General features: G+C 44.5%; 1 protein-coding gene across 1 annotated transcript in view; it reads right to left on the reverse strand.

Moving 5' to 3' along the window:
* Csmd2 (CUB and Sushi multiple domains 2) overlaps nt 1-25,614 on the reverse strand; it is a 535,187-nt gene that overhangs the window by 452,621 nt on the left and 56,952 nt on the right. Inside the window, exon 2 of the mRNA XM_070008973.1 lies at nt 19,845-20,061. Within this exon, the coding sequence (XP_069865074.1) occupies nt 19,845-20,061 (217 nt within the window). The remainder of the gene's footprint in view (nt 1-19,844; nt 20,062-25,614) is intronic.

Consider the following 25,614-nt stretch of genomic DNA (forward strand, 5'->3'; position numbering starts at 1 on the left):
AATCTAATTTTAAACCCTCCAGATATATTTTTGATCTTTTCAGTTGATTCTTAGTGAAAATGGAGTAACAGAAGTACCATGAATCTTCTTCTTCTTTTTTTTTTAAGTAGAAAAAGATTAAAAGGCTGGGGAGGCCTGGACAGCAGTCACTGTCCGGTCCTCTCTCTGCAGGGTGTGGAGCCCTGCATTCATGGTTCCCAGACTAGGCTGCTAGGTGGCATTGAGGTTTCTGTGTATATCTTCCAACCTCAACCCCGCTGTGCCACGAGGCTGGGATGCCCAAGGCTCTACCCACCTGCATCCAGGCAGCTCATTGCATAAGAGGACACAATCCTGTAGGTGTGGGAGAGGCCCCCAGATCCTGTTTCCTAATTCCACCCAATGTCTGAAAATACCTAGATTCTTGCAGTGGGTAGAGGGTATTCCTGGGGCCCTACTATGTGGAAGATACCCCCCACACCCCACATAAAAGCTGTGCACAGGTCCAGAAGTCAGCAGTGTCATGGTAGAGAAATCCTACCACACAGCTTGCCAGACTACCTGCAAAGGCCTGATGGTGGGCCTCTACTGGCTCCAGTAGAGAGACACTGGAGGCTCAGGAATACACTCGGTGTACTGAAGGCCACTGGGCCCCGCTTCTTTGCTACCTCAGGGTTAAGAGAAAGTTTAGGGGTTTCACTGCACCCACCCTTTACAGGTGGCTTCATCTCCTTGCACCTCAGCTTCCCCCATCTGTACTATGGAGACACTTCTTCCATGGGGTTCTTTAGACGTAAAGGGCAAACATACGGGTGATGGTTGGAAGAATGCCTGGTATCTGAACAGTAGCTATGAAGTGTGAAAGGGAGCACTCAGCACCCTAAGTGGCTGAATCTGCAGTGTCTCCATCACACATAGAGGTGCGCACCCTCACCCCTGATTCCTGCAGGACTTCTCTGACACCAAATGGCCAGTGACTGTCACCACCATCTATGTGCATGACCCCAGAGGTTGGAAGTACTGTCCTCACTTTCCAGATGAGGAAAGTGTTGTATGGCTACATGAGGGGTCTTGCTTCATGACTCACACATCTCACAGGACAGCAAGGTGGAACCAGACCTCCAATATAGGTAGCTTGCTGGCCTCCTCATGGGTGGAAAGTCAAGCAAAATTATTATGGCTTTTCGTAACCCTTCGCTTTTTGACCTTGTTCAATCTAAATCCAGACAGAGCATGTCTTACTAGGGCCCTTGACCTGGAAGCTGTCAGCAGCTCAGAGCAAAACCAACAAGCACCCCCCAGGCCCTTGGCTCTGCAGAGGCATTTTAGGAAGCAGCATTGGGACCGAGCCTAAAAATAAACCCTCAACCCTTCAGCTATTATTATCGCCATGTCATGCAGGTCCTTGACATCCAGGGGTGTTGGTGGCATACATGCCCAAGAACAAGACAGGCCTGTACATCCTGACAGTGGCATCAGTGCAGATGCTCCAAGCCAGGAAGTCTCTCTGCAGCCATGTTTGAGGGCACACATTAGATTTGGAAGTATTGAAGACTGGAGGACACATGGGACAAGGAAGGTAGAGAGGGCACAGGGAGCAGAGTGGGGCACCAGCGCAAGATAATTAAGCATAAGGCCCTGGTGTGAGTGCCATCCCAGGAGGATAGCCAGGAGCAGCCTTTAGGGACTCCATTTTGACCTGGCTCTAAGTTCCTAGCTCTGCTCTTGACTCCACTGGTCTTTGGGTTTCTGTCTGAAAACCACCATGAAGTCCACAGATAAAACCTACAAAGCTGACTAGAGAAATACACACCTAAGACTTTATCATAAGTAGATGCTCCTGCCATGCCCCTCCCCCTCCTTGCTCTCTCCCTTCCTTCTGTGGTGGGCTCTTGGCTCTGGATCTCTTCTAGAGGGCCTGGACTAAACCACTCTTTTCCTTCTTGTGCCCACCAGTTCTGGCAATCAGATCCCACAATCCTCTCTCTCTCTATCCTTTTATGCTCTCAAGGCATGGTTTAATGCTAGATACACACAAAAACCACAATGTGAAATAGCAGGCTTGAGCTGGGTGCCCATTTCCAAGGGCTTGGATAGTGCAAGAATCCAAACCATTCATTAGAAACTATTCCCTAACCTATTTCCCTTTCTCTCATTGGGGTTTAGTTCTGCCTAGGTAGTGGGACACTGCTGACATCTCTGCAGAGCCTGGACACTGGGCCACTAATGCTAACTTCTGGACCACTGTCTGGTAAGCCTGGGGCCTCCTGACAGGGTGGGCTTGGGTCTAGAGGAGAGATGTAGCTGTCTGCTGCTGAGCAGAAATAGGACGGTAAAGAGCAATACTGAACAATCACAAGAGAAACAGCACAAATTCCTGGAAATGAGAGTGAAACAACTCTGCTTGGAGAGGGATAGAGATCAATGGTATTGGCAGGGCAGTCATACCCTCACTGATTCACAGAGGAAGTCATACACTGGGAGGGTGAACTCATTCACCCACACCAGGAGCAATGGGAAAGGGGAGGCTAGCATGGGGAGATGGACTCCTGGAACAGCCTTGCTCGCTCCCACGTGATTGCTTCCAGTGACTCACAGTCCTGAATATTGAACACAGGAGGAGATGTTGGGAAATACATGTTTACTCCAATCTCATGCTTGATCAGAATGAAACACACATCATTAGCCATCAAAGTAGGATTAAGACAACAGAGCATTATTTGCAAATGATAAACAGACATGGGTACAAATATAAACCAAGCCATGAATGCTTAGCACTAGCATTTCAGAACATGCTTCTTCCGTCTTGCCTGAAGGTGGTAGTGGTGGTAGTTTGCATCCTGACCTGGCGGCTTTCCATGTTACAGACTGTTAAAGGATGTGCTAAGGGCTCGAACACAAGCTGCCAATATCCTGTCATTCTGGGGAGCCAGAGACCCCAGAGGCTGCTAGAAGAATGTCAGAGAGCAGTCTTACTGGGCCACAAACATGCTGTCTTGGAGTCACCAGTAGCCACACTGGAAATGTAGACCCTCAGGCCCTCTTAGATCTACTGAATCCAAGTGGATGTTCACAGGTTCACAGATGATTTGCCTGTGTGCTTAAGACTGGGAAGAACCCAGTCTGCCAGCTGTAGAAAACCCAGGGCCCTTTATGATCCACACCAAAGAATCACCTCCTGTCAGGTACCAATGGCTCATGCCTGTTATCCCAGCTACTCAGGAGGCTGAGATCTGTGGATCATGGTTTGAAGCCAGACTAGGCAGAAAAGTCCACGAGATACTTATCTCAATTCATCAGCATAAAGCTGGAAATAGAGATGTGGTTCAAGTGGTGGAGTACCACTTTTGAGTGGAAAAGCAAAAGAACAGAGGTCTTAACTTCAGGCCCCAGTAAGGGCACAAATTAAATTTTAAAAAATTACCTCTTTTCTTCAGTAAGGTTTAAAGCTTCAGAATAAAGTGAATTCAAAAACCAAATCACCACAGAAATGGAGGGACAAAGGGTGAACAAATGCAGCAGTGTTACTCACTACATACTATGTTGAAAATGTACCATACAACTCATGGGTAGGGATGGGAGGGGAGAAAGTGAGGGAAGGGGTGACATTGTCCCAAAAGAAATGTACATTTTACCTGACCTATGTAACTCTAACCCCTCTGTACATCACCTTTATAATAACAATTTAAAATTAAATAACAAGTAAAAATCACTAGTCATTCTGAAAACTTCTTTTCCCCTCCAAGTGGATAACTGATACTCAGATGCATCCCCATTATGAGGTGGGTGGAGATGGGACCGAGAGGGGAGCAGCCCCATTAGCTCCCAGAGACAGGAAGGCAATGCCTCCCCAGGCAAGGAGAGACATAAACATGAAAAAGGACTTGAAGTCAGATACCCTGGAATGCCCATTTCACAGACTCCATCCTATCATGGCCTCTATCAATGGCAGCTTGTGTGTCCTCCCCCCAGACCAGGGACAGCAATCCTCATCTCCCCTAGGGGTTTCCTTCCTCCAGGGACATACTCTGAAGACCTTCAGTATCCACTGTGCAATCTAAACTAGGTCCAGCTTCATCCTGGCCATTCTCCGCTGTCCCTTTCTTTACATTTCACCTGGAATTCGTTGAAAATGTACTCTTATTGTAAAAACAACACCAAGTTACCAAAACAATCAAACACAAAAGATTCAGGACTAGAAGCCACCCTTATTATTTAGCACCCTTATTATTTAGTCTATATTTCTCACCTGTCCTGTGTTCGTCTACCACTTAATCATGCACACACTTACATCATGCACACACTCAACTTGTTTTCTTCTCTTAACAATTTTATCTGGGTTTCAGCAGACACTGAGATGCTCTGACCAGCTCTGAAGAGCCAGGGACCAGGTTCTCCTCCCATGCTTTCCTATGCCCCATGCGACACTGCTCAGACTGTGTCCCAGGGGGGCTTTGAGTGTGTGGCCACCCTTCCCAGCCACATCTGCTACCCTGTGCTGGTGATATCTGCTTTTAAGGCCTTGAATGTACAGTACACATTCACTCATTCACTCATTCATTTCAGTGAACAAGTATTTTTTCAGCCACTGTTTACTAAGCAGTGGGTTAAGGTTTGGGAGGCTTCATCTTCATGATGGTGGTGACCATCAAGGTAGCAAAGCCCAGGAAGGACAGACGCTCAGCAAGGACACACCTCAGGCCAGGCAGAGTGCATACCACTCAGGCATCTCCTCTTCCTCTTTGGCAAACCAGGAAGTGTAGTTCAGAGGTACTTACCCAAGTTCTGAGTGCTAGAGAGTGACAGAGATAAGATTCAACCCAGAACTGTCTGCTTGCAAAGCTCTTCCCCAATCCCCTCCATTCTCACTGAGATTAGGAAAAGCTGTCTTCCTCTCCTGAACCTTCCAGCAGAAAGGCTAAAAAATCTCAGACACATGAGACAGTCTCAACAATGTACTTCAATTATTTCATAAAAGAAAGACAAAAATAACTAGAAACTGCCTGGTCTCAGGGGCGTCTTGATTACATTTAGAGAAAGGCGGGGAAAGGGAACTTTTTCTACAGAGGTATCTCAGTTAGAATCATGAAATAGACACCGTTAGGGTAATTTAGACACCTTACTTGTCATTGGCCAGCCAACAAGCATAGGTACAATTTAAACCTTTTCAGGACCACTCTGACAACTGAGTACCCAAGAGTCAACTCAATCTGCTCCTTATCTCACTCAGACTTTGACAACCCCATCTACCCCCTTCATAATTACTCCAGGCAATCAGCACAAATGATCAATCAAACAAAGAAAATTGCAGGTTTGAAGCTTTAATTAAATCTATCCGGCACTATCTAATTAAAGAAAATCTTTACTCTTCTACATACTCTAAAATAGAAGGAGCCCACTCCTTTGGGGCTTTACAAATAATTTAAGGCCTTCACCTAGCTTACATTTGAGAAAAAGCACAGCAAGAAAGGTTTGTTGTGCAGACCAGACAAAAAGTGAGACTATCTAAAAAATAACCTGAGGAAAAATGGCTAGAGGTATGGTTCAAGCAGTAGATAATCTTCTAGCAACTGTGAGGGCCTGAGCTCAAGCCCTAGTATCACACACACACATACACACACACACACACACACACACACACACACACACACACACACACACACACACACACACACACACACACACACACACACACACCACACAACTAGGAGAACTTTACAGTACATAAAGTGAATCTTCATGTTTATAATGTTTTAGAAATACCATGAAGGATATCTTGGGATCCTGAAGTGGAATGCTGACTAGCTAAGAATCTATGTGCAGTACATATGTATTAAACAACCTCACTGAAAGAAGTGGGGAGAGGAGTGAAAACTCATGGACTCTGTAACATCACAAGATAAAGAAAACCAGTGTAAGTTCTGGATTCAAAGCTGTACAGTTCTTTCCCACAGGAGTATGGGCTTGCAGTTATCTGACCATTCCATGTGCACACTGGTCATGATTGGTACATAGTGGAAACCACTGCTATGGTTGAAATACACAGACAAAGAGAAAAGGGAGAATGGCTTAACTGGTGCTGCAGTAGTGTTGCAGACTTCAATCTGTGTGAAGTCATTTTTGCCTTGCTGGAGGCACAAGTTGATACACATGGAAACATGTATAGATACGCTTTTATAGATGGGTTACTATACTTGTATGTATTTCCCTGCAATGGCATCTCAACCATAATATGCACACCTGGCACTCAGACCCATTCTTCAACAAAAGAAACCACAGCTCCATCAACAATGGCTGACTTGAGGCCTGGCATAGGAGATACAGAAGACATGTCTGGAGTATATTGTGCTGCCAAGGAAAGATGAAGTGGTCATCATGATGGCATGAATAACACAAAGGACAATGATGATAACGGGGCAGTGTAGAAGACACTAGACCCAGCTGAAATGGCTTCTGACAGTGTGAGCCACAAAATAAGCATGGTGGCATTGCTCTCTAAGCCAAAGGATAATATAAATATCATGAGTCTGCACTGACAACAATAAATGATTGAATAAATTAATAAATGGAGGAGCACAGACAAATCTCTCAGGCAGAAGCACCCCAAATAATTCACATCAAGACTCTGTCCTCAGGGAAATGAAACCTAACACCTCATTTCTTAAGTGTGATCCATCCAGAATACAGTGTTTCCTTCCAAAGAACACAGTATGGGCCAGGGGGTGAGAGGGGGCTTTGCTGGAGAAAACAATCCAGATGACCAAGGCCAGCATCAACAGGGACAAGTAGGGCTGACACTATGTGCCCTTGATGTGATGTGATAAAAATGTGATCCCCCCTAACTCAAAATGTATTACCCAAGATAAATCATGGTGAAAACATCAAAAAATCCTAAGTGAAAGAGGTCCTACAAGATTCCCAGCAAGTATAAATCAGGACCATCAAAGTCATCCGCAGCAAGAAAAGCCTGAGAAACTGCCATGGAAAAGGAGACTAAAGAACCATGACAAATGTCATGACAACTAGATGTAACCTGGTTCCTAAGCCAAGTGTAATGATGTATGCCTGTAACCCCAGCATTCAGGAGGCTGAGGGGGGGAGGATTAGGAGTTTGAAGCTAACCTAGGCTACATAATGAGATCCTATCAGAGAAGATGGTGCAGACCTATAAGTTCCAGATCCTTGGCAGACAGAAATCAGAGGATCTACGTCTAAGACCAGACAAGGCAAAAGTATGAGATGCTATCTGAAAAATAATCTAAAAGCAAATGTTTACTGGAGGCCTAACTCAAGTGGTAGAACACTTGCCTAGAAAACATGAGGTCCTGAGTTCAGCCCCAGTACCATCAAGACTAAATAAATAAATAAATAAATAAGATCACACCTTACAGTTTGATGATCTAAAGTTTAGGTTACATGGTTAGACAATCTGGAGCTTCATTTCCCCTGAAATAAACAAGGCCAAGTGTCAGTTCTGTTAAGCTAATGGCCTCTGCTGTCCAGAAGCTTCACTCTACAATAAATGTATAAATGCCAAGAGTTTCCATGGCTAAGGGATCAGTACCTACAGCAATGGATAAATCTTGGGCTCCTAAAGATCTAAGTTCGTAGACAAGCATATTTCTCCTTTATGTAAATCTCAACCAATCCGAAACAGTTGAGCAAAGTGGGCCCCAAGCCACTATTATCCCAGCATCTGGGCTGCTTCTAGCTCCTGACAGTGGGAAGAAGCCTGGCCTGTGTGGGTCCAAAAAGGGTGCATATCACCTCCACCTGCTTCCTAATGACTACTAACATACTCAGCTCCACCTAGATGCAAGCATGGCTGGAAAATCTGCGTCCCAGGCTCTGCAGCTGGTTCACACAACAAGTCTACACTGAGGAGGAGGAAGCAGATAGATGGTGAACAGTTCTCTTTCTCTGCTACATTGTTTGTACCAAGGGAAATTGAAGGCTTGGGCCAAAGACAAATGGAAGCATTGTTCAGGGAGCCCAGAGCAGTACCTGGATTGTACAGAAATAATCCCAGATCAAAGGTACTTTATATCCCCTCTTCACAGACCTTTGGCATTATTCACTCTCACAATTTCAGGTCTGGAAGAAGCCATTTGGTCCCTCTAGACTTCAGTCTTCATTGTCTAAGTAATGAGCATTCGGCCCTGAGAACAGACAGCACTAGGTGAAGACTACAAGCAAGCTAGTGGATGGCAGGGATGGAACCCAGGTCTCCTGGTCCCAGTCCTGGCCATTGGTCCCATACTTCATCTTATAGTAGCTCAGATCTACCTCAGATTGCAAATGATTGGGTTCCTTATTCACTTAACCACTGAAATGTGATTTTCTCTTCCATTTATTTTAATAGAATGAAGACCTCAGTACTTGGGAAGGTGTTTATTTGGATACCATCTTGGCTAACAAAGAAAACAGAGGGAAGGCTAGAATTAATTACAGGTCCAAATCTGCCTCTAACCTGAGAATATCCCTGGCTTCCCAAGGTCACACCAATTTGTACATCAATTTCTGTTACCCCAAACATTCAGAAAGTAAGAGTTGAGAATAAAGGTCCACCATCCTATCCTGGCCACAGTGCACTGGACAGTCATTTGTGAAAAGGGGGCAGATGAACACATAGGGGTGGCCAACTCCATCCTGGAGTGATGGTGAATTTTTGACCAACTCGATGACATGCACAGGGCCAACTGAGAGGCAGGATGTGGGCACACAATTTTTTTGGCCTGCACTTTAGTCTCCACAGGCCCTTAAATTTTGGCCGCTATTAAGTAACATACTTGGCTAATGAGCAAGGTGCAGCCTTGCCATCAAAATTGACTTTGACCTTGAACTACAGGATCCTACTGTGTATGGAGAGATTGCCCAGGCCCCCAACACTGCTGCCCACCTGGCTTTGTAAATCACCTGCTGCCAGCCCCTTCCCCCACCATGCCCACCCAGACATACCCCTTGGCAGCAGATAATGGAGCACATGGTGCTCCCCAGATTTCTGCAGTTGGTTTCTAGAGCCCTAACCCCAACAGACCCCACTTCCTCCTCTTTCAACCCTTGTCAGTCACCCTGTATGAACTTGGGTGTTGAGTAGATGTGGGAGTTTGAAGGAGGGTACCACAAGGTATGAAGCCTCTGTTAAGTCTTGGCAATAAAAATAGAGGTGGTTATTCTTACTTCCAGGATAAGTGTTACGTCTTAAGTGAGTTGTAACACATAAAGCATATGGCACAGTACAGGTAAGCATTTATTTCAACCCAAGACCTTTCTTTAAGTCTGTTTAAATGGTCAGAGTTAGCCCTGCCCTGGTGACTGATACCTGTAATCTGAGCTATAGCTGCTTGGGAAGCTGAGGTTGGGAAAATCATAGTTCTGGACAAGCTCTGGCAGAAAAGTCTTCACTTCACAGCAGGAAGCTGGACAAATGGGTGATCTCACTAATGACGAAAAGTCTAAAGTAGGAGGATTAGAGTTCGGACATTCACCCAGGCAGAGTGTGAGACCTTATTCTAAAATAACCTGTGTAAGGCATGGCTGCAGGAGTACCCAAGAATACTTCTAACAAGCATAAGTCCCTGAATTTGAATCCTAGTACTACCACCACCAACAACAACCACAAAGGCTCCAGAGTTCACAGTTTAAGGGATAAACTGAGCATTCCTCCCAGAAGTTCTACAATGTCTCCCTAGCTTCCCTTGATGCCCTGGGTCTACAACATGGATGGTGACCTCACTGGGGATACCCTCCAAAGTTCACCAGGTGAATGAACAGGAAGAAAGCTCATTGTGACTGGTGGGTCACATCCCTGTCCTCAGACTCTCTGGCTAGCATCACCCAACAGATCTTAGCCCCTCACCCCACGTCTGCCTCTTTATTAGACAATTGCTCTGATCACCTAGCACATAGCTGAGATCTGGGGGTCATGGTACAAAGCTAGACCTGAGCAGCAAAGTCCACAAGACTTATCTCCAAATAATCAGCAAAACAAGTGCCAAAAGTAGAGGAGTGGCTCAAGTGGTAGAGCCTCAGGCTTGAATGGAAAAAGCCAAGTAAGAGTGTGAAGCCCTGAGTTCAAGTCCAAATACCAGCACACACGCACACATACACTCTCTCATTCTCTCTCTCTCTCTCTCTCCTCTCTCTCTCTCTCTCTCTCTCTCTCTCTCTCTCTCTCTCTCTCTCTCTCTCACACACACACACACACACACACACACACACACCTATCTAAAAAAAAAACACCATGGTCATAGACACAGCTCACCAACAGGCTTGCCTCTACATGTAAATTTTCCAGCATTTAGGGTGAATCAAACATATTTACTTTACCGAAGTCAGGGGCTTGATAAAATCCATAATGCCTTTGGCCTCAAGCCCTCTTTCTATTAATTATTAAACACTTGTGTGTTCCAAGGGTAATTGAATCCATGTTTCTAATTAGTTTACACTTAATTCATCAGAACAATTTTTAAAGGTCTGATGGATGTCCCAATAAGCCTCATGGGCAGTTTAATAAATCTTTATTTAAGAAGAAATTGGACACCCACCAAACTGTCAGCAGTAGTTACCTCCAGGGAGTGGCTGGGACAAGGGACAAGGCCTGGTAAAGGAGGCCTGGGACTTCAGGCTCTGAACACCACTGTACTTCAGGAGATGCTAGTACTTTTATATTTTAGAGAAACTGCTTAGGAATAGCAGTGGGATAGACTGTGTGTGTGTGTGTGTGTGTGTGTGTGTGTGTGTGTGTGTGTGTGTGTGTGTGTGTGTGTGTGTGTGTGTGTGTGTGTGTGTGTGTGTGTGTGTGTGTGTGTGTGTGTGTGTGTGTGTGTGTGTGTGTGTGCATGCATATGCACACATGTGCTGGTCCTGGGTTTGAAGTGAGAGCATGGGTACTTTCTTATCTCCTTTTTTTTTTGCTCAAGGCTACCTCTCTACCTCTTGAGCCACAGCTCCACTTTCAGCTTTTTGGGTGGTTAATTGGAAAAAAGAATCTTATGAACTTTCCTGCCAGGGCTGCCTTTGAACATTAATCCTCAGATTTCAGCCTCCTGAGTAGCTAGGATTACAGGCGTGAGCCACTGGCTGGGATGAATTATTTTTGAAGGAACGCATACACTACAAGCAAATCATCCAAGGTGTCCTGGAAGGGAGTGGAGGTGGGGGCAGGAAAAGGTAGGGGAACCAGGTTCCTGCTTGGAAACCCAGAGTTCAGCTCTACCTCACCTTTCTCTAGCTTTTGCGTGGACCTGTGTATGTCCTATTTTCTTGGCTTGAAACACTCTGCTCACTCCTCCTCCATGCCCTACTGAAGAGTCCTTCCTCCAGAAAGATTCATCCAGCCAGGTACCTGTAGCTCGCTTGTCATCTAGATACTCAGGCTAAGATCTGAGGACTGTGGTTCAAAGTCAGCCCAGGCCAGAAAGATCTTGAGGCTTTTATCTCCAATTAACCAAAAAAAAAAGTAGAGTGTCAGCCTTGAGAATAAAAAGGTAAGGGACAGTGTCCAGGCCTTGAGTTCAAGCCCTAGTACCAACACAAGCAAAGGGAAAGAGAAAAACATAAAGGGAAAGGAAAGAATTTGCCCATTCACTCTATAAATATTTGTTGAGCACCTATTATGTGCCGGCACTGTGTTAGATCCCATAAAGGAGAAGGAAAGAAAAAGGATGCCTGTAGTTGTAGAGCTCAGAGTCCTGCAAGAGAGATGGACATACATTAGATATTCACACACACCTGAAACCTCAAACGATAGATGCATGATCATCTGAACTGTATGGGGTGGGTAATTAGACAAAGTGGGGGAAAGAGTGTTCCGGCAGGATTCCCTGGGTTGAGGACATGACAAAGATGTTGAGAGGTGAAGAACGAGTAAGAAATAAACAAGGAAAGGGGTGACCGGAAGGAGGCACCCCAAACCCATAGATGAGCATCCCCAAGCACCTGCCCCCAAACCAGACCAGCTTCACTTGTCACAGCATTCAGCATCTTCCACCATCTGCCTGATTATTCATCTGCCTCCCCCAAGACACTGCCAGTTCCTTGAAGGCAGATGCTCCTTTGCTAAGTAGGTATCTCCAACTCCTGACACTCCTGGTACACATTCAATAAATGTCAAGGCACAACACTGAGTGACTCAACAAATGTGACCAGCCCACCACAGGTGCTCAGTTTCGTGATGTCTTCTTGTCTCTCCAATGTCCTCTCTGTTTCAGTACTCAACAAAGACTTCTTCCTCATCCCCAGCATTCCTCAGTCACCTCCTGCCCACAAGGACTTCATTCCCGAAGGACTTTGGGAAAAGGACCTGCCAAGGACAACTGTACTGATGTGCAAGATACACTTGTTTTTTTAAAAGAAGAAATCCATCCATCAGCAGGTCCTTTGGGGGCCTCGGCTGTGATACATATTCATAAGGAGACAGTAAATCTGGCAAATTTGCAGATCTTTACAACTTCCAAACAGGTGCCTAATGCCAGTTGAGTACAATGTATAACCAGCTCCAAATGACTGAAGTTCCATTCTACCTCAGGCTGATGGCAGAACGCCTAGCCAGTAACAGAGGAAACGAGTCATAGTGCCTTCCATAACTGGAGCCCAAATGTCGAAATGAAGGGATGTGTAGCTGTGCTTAACTGGGGCAGTCATCACCAGCATCCTATAAACCCTCTGACTTAAGGGTGAGGCAGTTTATTAGCAGCATCTCCACAGATTGTGTTTAGGCGTGCTCTATTCGAAAACTTCATTCCACATTAAACTGCAATGTAATAGGAGGTTTTGCCAGCTTGGAAAGGCCATCTAATTGTACCAAAAAAAAAAAAAAAAAAAAAGGCAGAGACGTAGGGATTGTTTCAGTAATTCATCCAGGCAGGGCTGACACTGCATTATCTGGAAGGCGCTTTGTTCTTTTCTTGCTAATTTCTAAACTCCTACAGGCTCTCCCCAGCCTTTAGGACCAGCTTCTACCCCGTTTCCCACCCTGATCCATTACCAGGAGAATCAGATCAGCTCCTATTGTAAATTTAATTTCAAGCAGCCAGACGCTGCCTTCTGGCACCCTGGGATGTGGTTGCCTGTGAATAGCTCTAGATGAAATGGGAGATGCTTTCAAGAAGATGGCTATGAACTTCTGGTGGAGAGAGGGAGGTGTCGGGAGATGAATGGTGTCTGCAGATAGCACAAGCTGTGCACAAGGGTGTCTATTGGCACTTCTTCATCAGTGACGCCAGGTGTGGCTGTTAATGCACAGCACCCCTGAGACGCACCCATTCTGTAGAGGAAGAAATGGAGACTCAGATGTGCTGGCTGGCTCACTTGCCCAAGGTTGCTTGTACAGAAAGAGAACTCAAACCCTGGTATGTCCAGAGCTCACAGCCTTGGCGCATGCAGTCCACCTCTGTAGGATTTCCCAGGCCAAGCATGACTGCCTTTGGAGGCAGATCTTTGCTCCTGGCAGATGCAGGATGCGACAAAGTATTCTTGGCCTCAACCTGCTACATGTGATGCCGAGTTCATCCAAAAAGTGTCCCCCAATATTTTTGAATATCCCAGTGTACAGGACAGAACACAAAACTGCCTTCCGCTGAGAAATACTGCATTACATCATGACTTAGGAAATATCAAATGCTTATGTCTTTTTGCTTGTGTATTTTCTACTTTTTTCTAATGTATACATATTTCTTTTATTCCTCCCCAAATTCAAGTTAGTATATGAACATTATTTAACTTAACCCTCACCTACCAACCAATGAGGTAGATGTTGACAGAGTCACTTTATTCCCAGGACACTGAGGACAAGGAGGAAGTGTCTTCCCATTGGTTCCCAGCAGCAAAGAAGCTGGAGCTTGCATTTGCAGGAGTATGTGCAGCTCACTGCATGGTTCTTCCATGGTAAACATGTAATAGCAGGATGGACTCTGCCTCTAAGCCTAAGAATGTAGGCCTAGAATAGGAAGAAGCTCACGGCTCAGTACAACCCAGGAGTGAGTTGCTGGAAAAGCAGGGAGGGTGGTTAAAGGATTGGAGGTGACTCATCAGCATTCCAAAATAAGGAGAATAAGATCAGCATGAGAAGGGAGGGGAGGAAAGAGAGGTCCATTAGGAATACAGTGAAAGAACTGTCTGGTAAGTTTTGGACAATAAATGCAGAAAGCCCCAAGGTGAGGCAGGCAGAGAGAAGCCTGCAGTAGGCCTCTTGGTGTTCCTGCTCCACTGCCTGGGGAAAGAAGGGAAAGAGAACAATCGTGGGATCATTAATGCACTGGTACAGTAGATACACTCATATTACACACAATGTAATACATCGCACACACATACAATATACATATACACATCGTACACTCATGATAGGCATACATGGAACTCATTGTACACATTGCAGAGTCACACAGCTAAAGATGTAGGAGTCTGAGTCAGTGGTCGAGTGTCTGCCTCACATGTTCAAGGCCTTGGGTTTGATCCCTAGCAGCACAAATAGTAACAGCAACAATGATGACAATGATGACAACGATGACAAAGACGATGATGATGATGATGATGATGATGATGATGGATTGATGGATAGATGGATGGATGGATAGGCAGACAGATATAGAGCCTGCCTCACTAGGTATAAATCTAAGTCTATCTTCACTGTGTCCTACCATCTCTCAAGATGGTGTTGTACAAGGTGACCTACTAGGTGGAAAAAGTAAAACGTCCAGGACATCAATTTTTGCTCAGTCAGCAGGACACATTTTACTAGAGCCTAGAATTCACTCAGGCCAATCTGGTTTGCTTTCTGTTTCTAAGCTAGACACTATGGAGTCAGTAATTCCTTCACTCTTCCTTTCTCCTATTCCCTTTTACAGTCCCCATAAATCCCAAACTGACTCTGGAGACAGCTCTTTCCCATAACAGCATATAAAACTACACCTCCTTTGTTCTTCCTTGTTCTGGTGTAGGCTACCAATGTCTTGTGACAGGCCTACTGTCTGGTCCCTCCTCCAATGCATTTTCCAGACTGCAGCAGAACATGCCACAACCCTCTGTTTGCAAAAGCTTTATTAGAAGAGTAGCTACAAAACACCTACAGTCAATATCACACTGTATAGTGGGAAAAAAAGCAACTGTTTTCCTCTTACAAGCAGGAGTCACACAGTAATTTCATGTTCACCAACAACCATTTCAATTCAATATTATACTAGAGGTGCTGGACAGTGCAAATCAAGCAGAAGAGAAATACAAGGTATCCAAACGGACAACTGCTTCTGTTAACATATATAAGCAAAACATTTGATCTAAGAATGAATCCATCAAGGCCATAGGATACAAAATCAATGTACATAAATCAGTTGTACTTCTATATATTAGCAATGATAGCCAAGAACTAAAATTTAAACAATAATTCTATTCCCATTGTCATAAAAATGAATAAGAACAAATAACTTTGAGAGAAATTTCCAGTTCATGATAGAAAGCCAAGTCATAACTTCATAACTTTACAACCTTGGCAGGAGGGAAGGGGGGTGTGGGGGATGGGAAGAGATGGGAAGAGGAAACAAAGGAGGCAACAATGCTTGATAAGAAATGTACTCATTACCTTGCCCATGTAATTGTAACCCCTCTATACAGTATTTTCACAAGAAAATAAAAAAATAAAATAAAAAATAAAGCCAAGTCATAGTGCTCCTCCTCCACCTCATCTGGAAATTTTCATGAAATGAACTAACATATGCGGAGATGGAATATTTACATCAACTTTGGAAACAAAAAAAAAAAAAATTACCTGACATCCTACATGCTACAAAACACATAAGGATTGGCATAAAACACAGATCCTGTAAGACTCAAATAAGAAAAATGTTCACTAAGCAGGATGTTGACAGACAAATGGAGCTTAAAATATGTCCTAAAGCAGTAACATTAACCACTAGTAGAATAAAAATCATGGGGGGAAAAAAGTAAAGAAAACTTGAAGATAAGGAAAAGGAAGTGACAGCGTGGAAGCTTAAAAATAGAAAGCATTAAATATCACAGAAGAGCAAACATATCAGTTATCACTGAAGAAAGGTGAGTGGGCTATTCTTTCCTGTTAAAGAACAAAGATTCTGGCTGGGCACCGGTGGCTCATGTCTGTAATCCTAGCTATTTGGGAGGCTGAGATAGGGAAGGCTGTGGTGCTACAGGCCAGCTTGGGCAACCAACAACAACAACAAAAAGTACTGGAGATTGCTTCTCCACCAACAGCTAGAAGTAGTGGCCCAAACTTGTCATCCTACTTTGTGGCAAGTATCAAGTGGATCATGGTCTAAGTGCAAGAAGCAAGATCAAAAGTAACCTGTGAACAGTGACGGGAGAGGGAAACTGGGGGAAAGTAAAGGAAGGGTTGACATTGTCCAAAAGAGGAAATGTACTCATTACCTGACTTATAAAATGGTAGCTCCTTGGTAGAACACCTTACTAACAACAATAAAAATTTTTTTAATAGCCAGTGCAAAATAGTGCTAGAAGGCAGGAGCCAGTGGCTCACTCCTATATCCCAGCTACCTAAGAGGCTGAGATCTGAAGACTGTGGTTCAAAGCCAGCCCAGACAGACAAATCTGAGAGACTCTTATCTCCCATTAACTAGCAAAGACCTGGAAGCAGAAGTATGGCTCAAGTGGTAGAGCATCTGCCTAACAAGCAGAAGGTCCTCAATTGAAATTCCAGGACCACCAAAAAATAAGCAAATTAAAAAAAGAAAGAATAAAGCTTTCACCAGGATATACAATGTATAATAATACATTGTATTAGAAGCTACTCCTAAAACAACAACATAGATATATTAGAAATAGAAAAATTGGCAAAGATAGGCCCAATAGATGCAAACCTAAAGGAAATAAAAAGGTATCAACATTAATATCCAAATGCAATTTAAAGCAATAATCATGGAGGCTTAGAGAGAGTTTCTATATTGGAAAAATATAGGATTCCCTGTAACGATTTAAATTTTTAAAAATATTCATGTGCTAAAGCTCAGGCATCCAAGTACATAAAATTAAAACTCAGAGATAATAGGTGAAATTGACTGAAACCTTGGTGAAAATGTGAGATCCTCTGTATGGCTTATCTAACAAACATGTTAGAGAAGAAATTTGAAAAACTTGCATGCTCCTAGAGACATGAATTTCTCACCGTTCAGCCATGCACTAGGTTCTTCCCTAAATCCTCACAGAACCTTTCCCCAAAACTTATCTTGCACAAACGGAGGAAAGCCAATACCTCCTCCTAAGCAGAAATCATATTCTGATCATAATACAGTAAAACCAGATATGTAATAATTTAAGTATAAACAAATGTTACTTGAAAATGTGAAGGAAAAAGAACAAAAATCCCAGAGTCAAAAAAAAAAAAGAACAAAATTGCAAATTAGAAGCTCTTTCTGAAATAATAGCTACCCATCAACATTTATGGGATATGATCAAAGTTTGTACTTAGGGGAAAACGGCTCCTCATGTTTTTAATATCAAACAAGAAATAATGGAACTAATTTAATTCATAAAATCCACAGAAGAGCAACCTCAGCCTAAGGTAAGTGGGAGGGGGGAAAAATGGAGACAGATAAAAAGCAAAAAAAAAAAAAAATCAATACATTAGATAATGGAGAAGGAATGAAATTGATAGCTGGAGCGCTGGAACTTTTAAAAGACCAATAAAATAGGTGGAATTCTGGCAAGACAAATGAAGAGAAAAGAAAAGAAACAAAACCCACAGGGCGCAGGAGCCAGCCCAGATAATGTAAAGAAAGTCACCGTGACCCTGGGTTCTTAACACATGGCTGTCTCTGCACCATGAGTGATTTCCTAGACAAGTATGCAGATACACACTGACTCCTGGCTCAGAAGAAAACCTGAGTTAGCTCAGGAAACAGAAAATATTTGCAAAGACCCAAGGGGTCCAGATCCCAAAGCACTCCACACCTCCCAGGACAGCATCTCTGTGTTTCTTGGCCTTTCCTCCCCAGCTTGAGTGTGAAGAGGAGACGACTCTTTCCAGCCCTGCCTCTTGACTGTCTGGCCATGCCTTTTACTACTTCATAATAATCTCGATCAGGACAACCTAGCCAAGGCACAAGCCAGAGTCTCCTCTTCTGTGCTATGGCTATACCACTCTCCTGGAGGTGTGGCCTGGGAACCTTCCTCAGATGTCAGCACAGAATAGTGTAACAAGTTCAGCTATGTGTTCAATTCCTTTAGGACCACCCCCTGACCATGCTGCAAAACCCATATTGACTTGTGTGATATTCTCATGAAAACTCCATGGGCGCCATGGTTTTGCTTTGTGTCATACATTCAGGCCAGCATCAGGACATAACAGGTGCTCAGGAAAGGGAGGAAGAAGATGCTAGTCCCTTTCACTAGGTTTCATTGAGCATCTACTTGTCCCACGTTCCACCAAATGTCAATGGCAACCGGGTACTCTCTCTTGTATCTGGAAGAACTACTTATTCTGATGCTGGCCTCCCAGACTTCCCCCTGCAGTGCACAAGAGGGCTGAGAGAGAGAGAAGAGAGTTGGAGTCGTCCAGGACCCATGGTGTAACTACTCTGGGAGCCTGGGGTTCGGAAGCATCTTAAACATAGCTTGGATTCATGAATGCAACAATCTTCCTTTTGTTTAAATTTTGTCGGTCATGGGGCTTGAACTCTGTGCCTGAGCGCTGTCCCTCAGCTCTTCAGCTCAAGGTTAGTGCTCTACCATTTGAGCTACAGTGCTACTTTCAGTTTTCTGGTGGTTTATTAGAGATAAGAGTTTCACGGACTTTCCTGCCCGGGCTGGCTTTGAACTGCAATCCTCAGATCTCAGCCTCCTGAGTAGCTAGGATTACAGAGGTGAGCCACCACCACCTGGAAAATGCAACAATCTTTAGGCGCAGTCAATACCTCAGACTCCCCAGAGCCTGGCTGGTAATCCATTCACCAATTGGCTTCCCAAAGAGCGTCTCTGGCAGGATAGGTAGAGCATGGCAGGCCTCCAGGACAGATATCCCAAAGGCACTTCACCTTTGCCTTGCCTGCAAAGGGTCAACTCCCACCCCAGTCCTCATCAATTGTGAACCTCCAGTCTTGAGAGACAGCTGAGGGGTACAGAGAAGCCATCCCACCCCTCCAGAGCTTTCTCTTCCAGCAACTGTGATCAGGTTTGGGAGGGGGGGGTCCAAATATCCACTTCCATAGCACAGCCAAGGGCACTCCCATGTAAAAATATTCCAATGAAGTGTCCATGCTTCCACATACATGACGCAAGACATTTCCGCTACCCTCCCTATCAGACTTCCAACAACCCCTGTATCTGTTGAATGCAAGGGGGTGGGGAAGATAAACAAAATCAGTTTCAATGGAAAGCCTTGGATTGCTCCATTACCCCTTTACGTTTTCCATTTAAGTTTCCCAAATCCTAGCTATGGGATTCTTCTAGAAAGATAAAAGAAATTGGGAACCTGAAAGCAAGCAGAGCAGCTGGACTTGGTGGCACACCCCTGTAATCCCAATACCTGGAAGACTGAGGCAAGAAGACTGCCAGCCCCAGGCCATCCTGAACTTCATAGCAAAATCCAGACTACCCTGGACTACATACTACATACAGAAACTCTGTATCAAGAGAAAAAGAGAGAGTAAGAACGAGAGGAGGGGGGGAAGAGGGGGAGAGAGAGAGAGAGAGAGAGGAGAGAGAGAGAGAGAGAGAGAGAGAGAGAGAGAGAGAGAGAGAGAGAGAGAGAGAGACTAAGAGTAAGCAGAAGAGTTGAAGGAGGGCCACCTAAAACAGAAATCAATGTGGAGTTCTGGCTCTCAGCCAACTTTTCTCAGGGCGCAGCTGTTTCCGGGGGGAAGGCAGGGAGGGCACAGTACCTGGTTCGCAGGTTCTCTGGCTGAGGCGGGCCATCAAACACTGACAGGACATCGAAATCCTCTTCTAGGGCGAAGGACTGGAACACAAGCTGGACCCTGTGCTGGTCCTCGGCGGTAATGGTCCATGTGCAGTTGGCATAATTGGGGTAACCATATGGGAACCCGGGGCTCTCCACCGTCCCATTGGGGCCTTGTAGTTGAAACGTGCAGTTCTGGCCTGGAAGGCAGAAAGGAGGCAGTTCAGCATGGATTGGAGGAGTTCTGGAAGCTTCTGGATAAGGAAACAGTGTATTAAAGAATTGGTGACATACTCTCCCCAACTGATCCCTTAGGGGCTTCTCTGTGGTTGGCACCAAGGGAGAAAAGACAGATGACTCACATGGCTGGTGACCCGGTGGCAAATGTGCCAAAACAACTCTGAAAGATGGAAAAGTGAAGCTTAGGGAGCTTAAACAAAGACAACCACAACCAGGCTGCACTGTGCCAGAGGATTGGTTCAAAGCTTCCCCATCCACGCCCCCATGACCCTCAGTAATGTCCTTGCCTCCCTCTCTCCCTAGTACATGAAAGCCTTCAATGGGGCTTTCCTTCTCTTCCCAATTGCAAATCCTTCTAGCCTGTCCCATGCTGCCCACATTCCTCCTACCCAGTGGCCACCTACTCCATTTAGATGGAGTGAAACTCCACCTGTCTGCCCTATCTCTTAGCCAAGCATGGTGGTGCATGCCTGTCATCTCAGCTACTCAGGAAGTAGAGAAGCCGAAGACTGAAGAGTCAAGGCCAGCTCAGCAAAGACAGCAGTGAGACTCAAGCTCACGAACAAAATAGAAATAAAAGGACTAAGGACTAGAATCAAGTAGCAGACAGAGCTCTTGCCTATCCAAAACAAAAACAAATAAAAATAAAAATAAAACAACACCCAATAACAGACTCTATCATCTCCTCTCCCTGCCACCCAGGGACTTTCTCATTTTGTGCTCCAGATTTTATCATTCAGAAAACAAATCCCAACTCTACTCCTCTTCTCCCTCCAGCCTGTCTCTCCCTCTCTCCCCTCCATACCCAGATTTATAGACAACACAATCTGTCTATACTTTCTGTCTCTGTGCCCTCACTTCCCATCTACTTGCTAACTGTGCCAGTTGCCTGGCCTCTGAAGATCTGGTGAGCTCATCCACAGGCACAGTAGATAATGTGTGTGTGTGTGTGTGTGTGTGTGTGTGTGTGTGTGTGTGTGTGTGTGTCTGTCTGTCTGTCTGTCTGTCTGTCTGTAGCACAGCTCTACTTCTGGCTTTTTCGGTGGTCAGTAAGAGTCTCACAAACTTTCTTTCCTGCACTGGCTAGATTCAAGTCACCAGCCTCTTAGCCTGCTGAGTGGCTAAGATTATAGACAGCACCCAGCTTTTCTTCATGGTACTGGCCTTCTGCTGTCCCTGATACTGTTGCTCAACTGCTCCCCAGCCTACACTATGTTTATCACCTACAGATCAGGCACCATGGAGATTTGAGGTGAAGTCAAGAGGGAAGAGCCAGTGAGCCTGCACTTCCACCTGGAGATGTGATGACCCAAGGGCCTGGAGCGGCCAGGCCATTTTCCTTCCTCAATATCCTTCTCCTCTCCCACTGCTCTTTCTCCTCAGCTCTGTGGAAGGACCTTTCTGCCTCTCGCTAGAGGAGCTCACAGGGTGGGCTGCCAACATGCTGAGCAGGCCAGGCCAGGTGCCGCCTCCCCATTCCTCCACTATCACCCTTGCTCGGGATCAAGCTGTCCTTTGGGATGACCAGGCCGATGATGCCCACAACCACTCTATCCTCCTCTGTTGCTTCTTCTCTCAGAAAATGGAATATGCTTGCACAGCCTTGTCTGAAGCAGAAGCTACCATATATAGTGGCTAATACCACTGACGGGAAATGACACCTTCCTCTCCTTCATAGTCCCACGGCTAAGGTCAGTCTGTCTTCGTCTCACCTCCCCCAACCCACAGCAAACTCTTCTTCCCTGGACTCCCATCTCAACTGCCAACTGGCCAGCCTTGCCACCTTCATCACAATGCATCCAGAGATATCTCTCCAAACCAGAAATCAGATCAGGCCCTCCCCATAGCACCATCTGCCGCAATCTTTCAACGGTAACTCACTTCTCAATAAGGAAAACAAACTAACTAACTAACAAGCTTCAAGTCTTTGAGGATCTCTACATGTTTAGGCCCTTAGTGATCTCTTCCTTCATACCCTCCAGTGTAACGGCCAAACCCCCGATTTCCTCGCTTCTTGGTACCCACCATAGACTTACTACATAGCCTGGGACCTTTGCATGTGCTGTTCCTACTACAAAAACACGCTTCCCTACCTCCTTAGGAGGCTCCTGTTACGTGTTACGTGTGGTAGCACATTACACAGAAGCATGCTTCCGTGCTCCCACGGTGGCCTGAGAGAAGCATCTTCTCTCCCAGGCTGCATGCTATATTACAACAGGGCCAGGCCAGTCCACCTACCCTTGAATCCACCCCTCAAATCTGTAGCTGGCACAAGGTAACTTTATCATCATTTCATGGGGCCCTGGGTCTACTTACATCTTTGCCTCTATCGAGTTTCTTTTTAAATTGTAATTATTTTTTTTAATCTTTAAGTAGTCCTACAAGAAGTTATATTCAACAAATCAGCATATGAGTAAAATGCATCTTGATTGACATCATCCCTCTCATCGCTCTCCCCCACCCCTCCCAAACCAAACCCTCCCCTCAAGTTTCTTAATTTCATAGGATACACATCAAATATTATGACTGCCTTCTCCCCCATTTCCTCTCTTCATTTGTTTAGCCCCCTTCCTCTTCAACTCCCCCTCCTTACATCTTTCAAGTGCCTGATAAGACAAAATGAGTATCAGGAAACTGGCCTCTATAGGTTTAATGCTCACAACAGCTATGTATGGTAGATACAATTAGTAACGTCTCCATTAATAGACACAGAACAAAGGCAAAGTGAAATGAAAGAGTGAGAGACCCAAGTCATTGGGACTCAGAGGAGAGATTTAACATAAGCAGTCCACTGTCCTCACCGTCATGCTGATAAATTAACTCAACACTAATTTTTTTTAAAGCCACTTTAGAGATTAACTGACAAAAGACACTTAATCTCCAAATGACTTTACTATGAAGAAATCTCTTAATACAAAGTGTCCCATTAAAGGAGGAAAAAAGTTAAGGGCTTCTGAATAAATGTTAAAGAGACATTTTAATAAAATTAGCCATGTAACTCTGATTAAAATGAGCATCTAAGGACTAAGGAAAAGATGATTTCCTTTCCATGCTAACCTACCTTTCTCTCTCACATTTTTTGTAAGGTACTGGGCACTTGTGGCTCACACTTGTAATCTTGGCCACTCAGGAGTCTGAAATCTGAGGATTGATGTTCAAAGCCCACCCAGGCAGAAAAGTCTTATCTCCAATTAGCCACCAAAAAGTTAAAAAAATGGATCTGTGGCTCAAGTGGTAGAGCAGTAACATTACTACATACCCACAATGGATAAAAGTTCTTGCTTATGGTTAATGCAAGTGCATAGAATACATAGAAATAAACTTGATAAGAAGTGTATAGTCAAGGTACAGATGTAACTAAGTGAAGAGCACTACTTGCCTAGCATGCACAAGGTCCTAGGCTCCCTCCCTAGCACCAGGAAGAAAGGAGAGGGGGGCAGGGAGAGACGGAGGGAATGAGGGAGGGATGGAGAAGAGGGAGGAAGGGAAAGAAAGAAATTTGCAGGCCCTGCATGAAAATAACTTTTACCAAGAGATTTTTTTTTAATCTGAGTAATTGAAGAAATGCAGTGTAATCTTGAGTAGAAAGGCCTAACTACTGGAAGGTTAATTTATAATATTAACCTCTCGGAAAGTTATTGAAAAGTTAATTTATAAGCTTATGCAATTCTAATCAAAAGCTCAATGACCTGTTTTAAATTTGGTAAGATGATACGGGAAAAATAGGTTACCATGGACAATACAGTTTTTTTAAGGTAATAAATTTAGTATTTGCATCCCAACAGATACAAAATAGCATCATTAATAAGAAATGAAAATGGTGTGGGGGTTAGCCCCGGTGTGGAGATGGAACCTGAAACCATACCACTAATATACAGAAAATGTGAAACACATACAGCATGACATTTAAATCAATGCGAGAAAGATTTTTGCAGACTTAGTGAATTAACTGTTTAGGGAAATATATATTCCAAAATACATTTCTAATGGAATAAGGAATCTTTCTTTCTTTCTTTTGCCGATCCTGGAGCTTGACCACTTGAGCCACAGTGCTACTTCCAGCTTTTCTGAGTAGCTTATTGGAGATAAGTGTCTCACAGACTTTCCTTCCGGGGCTGGCTTCCAATCATAATCCTCAGATTATCCAAAGCCTCCTGAGTAACTAGGATTACAGGCATGAGCCACCAGTGCCCAGATGGTACATATGTCTTAAACGTCGTAGAAATAATTAGAAAACAATATAGGTGAAGAATTATCTGACTGTGGTATTCCACTTTTCTTTTTTTTTGGTTGGTCATGAGGCTTGAATTCAGGGCATAGGTGCTATCCCTGAGCTTTTTTGCTCAAAGCTAGCACTCTATCACTTTGAGCCACAGTGCCTCTTCTGGTTTTATGGTGGTTAATTGCAGATAGAGTCTCATAGATTTTCCTGGCCAGACTGGCTTCGAACAGCAGTCCTCAGATCTCCGCCTCCTGAACAGCTAGGATTACAGGCGTGAGCCACCAGCAACTGGCTCTGATTTTCTTTTTTTGTGTAGAAGACACTGTAAGATTGATGGTTTTATGCAAAAGCTTTGTGTGTCAAAGACCAGACACCCAATCAAAAGGCATACACAAACATTAGGCAGAAATGTGACATCCTGAATATGGAAATAATGTTTCTAGCAATAAGAAACAGAGCACAGCTTACAGTGGTAAACCTGAACAGGGCGGACCTGAGCAAGTAAGTTTACAATAGTGTTGTCAGTCACCAGGAACCAGAAAACTAATCAACCTCAATAATAATGAGTTAAAACTTTTTCTACAACTTTCCTGAGGGTCTCAGGTAGAGTTTCCTGAACTCCTCTTTACCAGCACAGGCTAGTCTACTGGTCTCCTTGCCCTAGAAAGCTGCCTGGTTATGTCAATATATCCTGTCATTCATTCACTCACTCATTCATTCATTCACTCATCTACTCATTTCTCTAGGTCAGACTTTATGGAAAGCCAGGAGCCTAGATCACAGGCTAGATGATCCATCTATGGGAAAGCCCTATGCTAAAGGGTCTACAGTGATTCTGCAGTATGAAGCTGCTGCCTCAGGGCCACACTCCTTCATGCTGTGGACACTGTTGAGACTAACATCCCCAGCACCCCTGGAAAATCACCCTGTCTCAGACATGCCCAAGCATGGAATTTTGGCATAAAGAGAATGTCTTGCTATAGATAAAGAGGCAAAAGGGCTCAACACACAGGTTCCAGGTAATGGAACAGGAAAGGGGACACAATAGGGGCCAGATAGAATTGAAGAAGAAACCCAGAGGGTAGTTTATACCAGAGAAGGTAACTCAAGGTGGTAAACAATGAGAGACTTAAGATAGGGTCTTAAACCTCAAATAGCTAAAACGATCCTCAACAGAAAGAACAGTGCTGGAAGAATATCAATACCAAATTTCAAACTCTCCTACACAGCCATCGTAATCAAAATAGCTTGGAACTGGCACAAGAACAGACCTCAGGACCAATGGAATAGA

This window comes from Dipodomys merriami, unplaced genomic scaffold (genome assembly GCF_024711535.1).
Source record: "Dipodomys merriami isolate MVZ:Mamm:240054 unplaced genomic scaffold, mDipMer1.0.p SCAF_71, whole genome shotgun sequence".
Classification (NCBI taxonomy): domain Eukaryota; kingdom Metazoa; phylum Chordata; class Mammalia; order Rodentia; family Heteromyidae; genus Dipodomys; species Dipodomys merriami.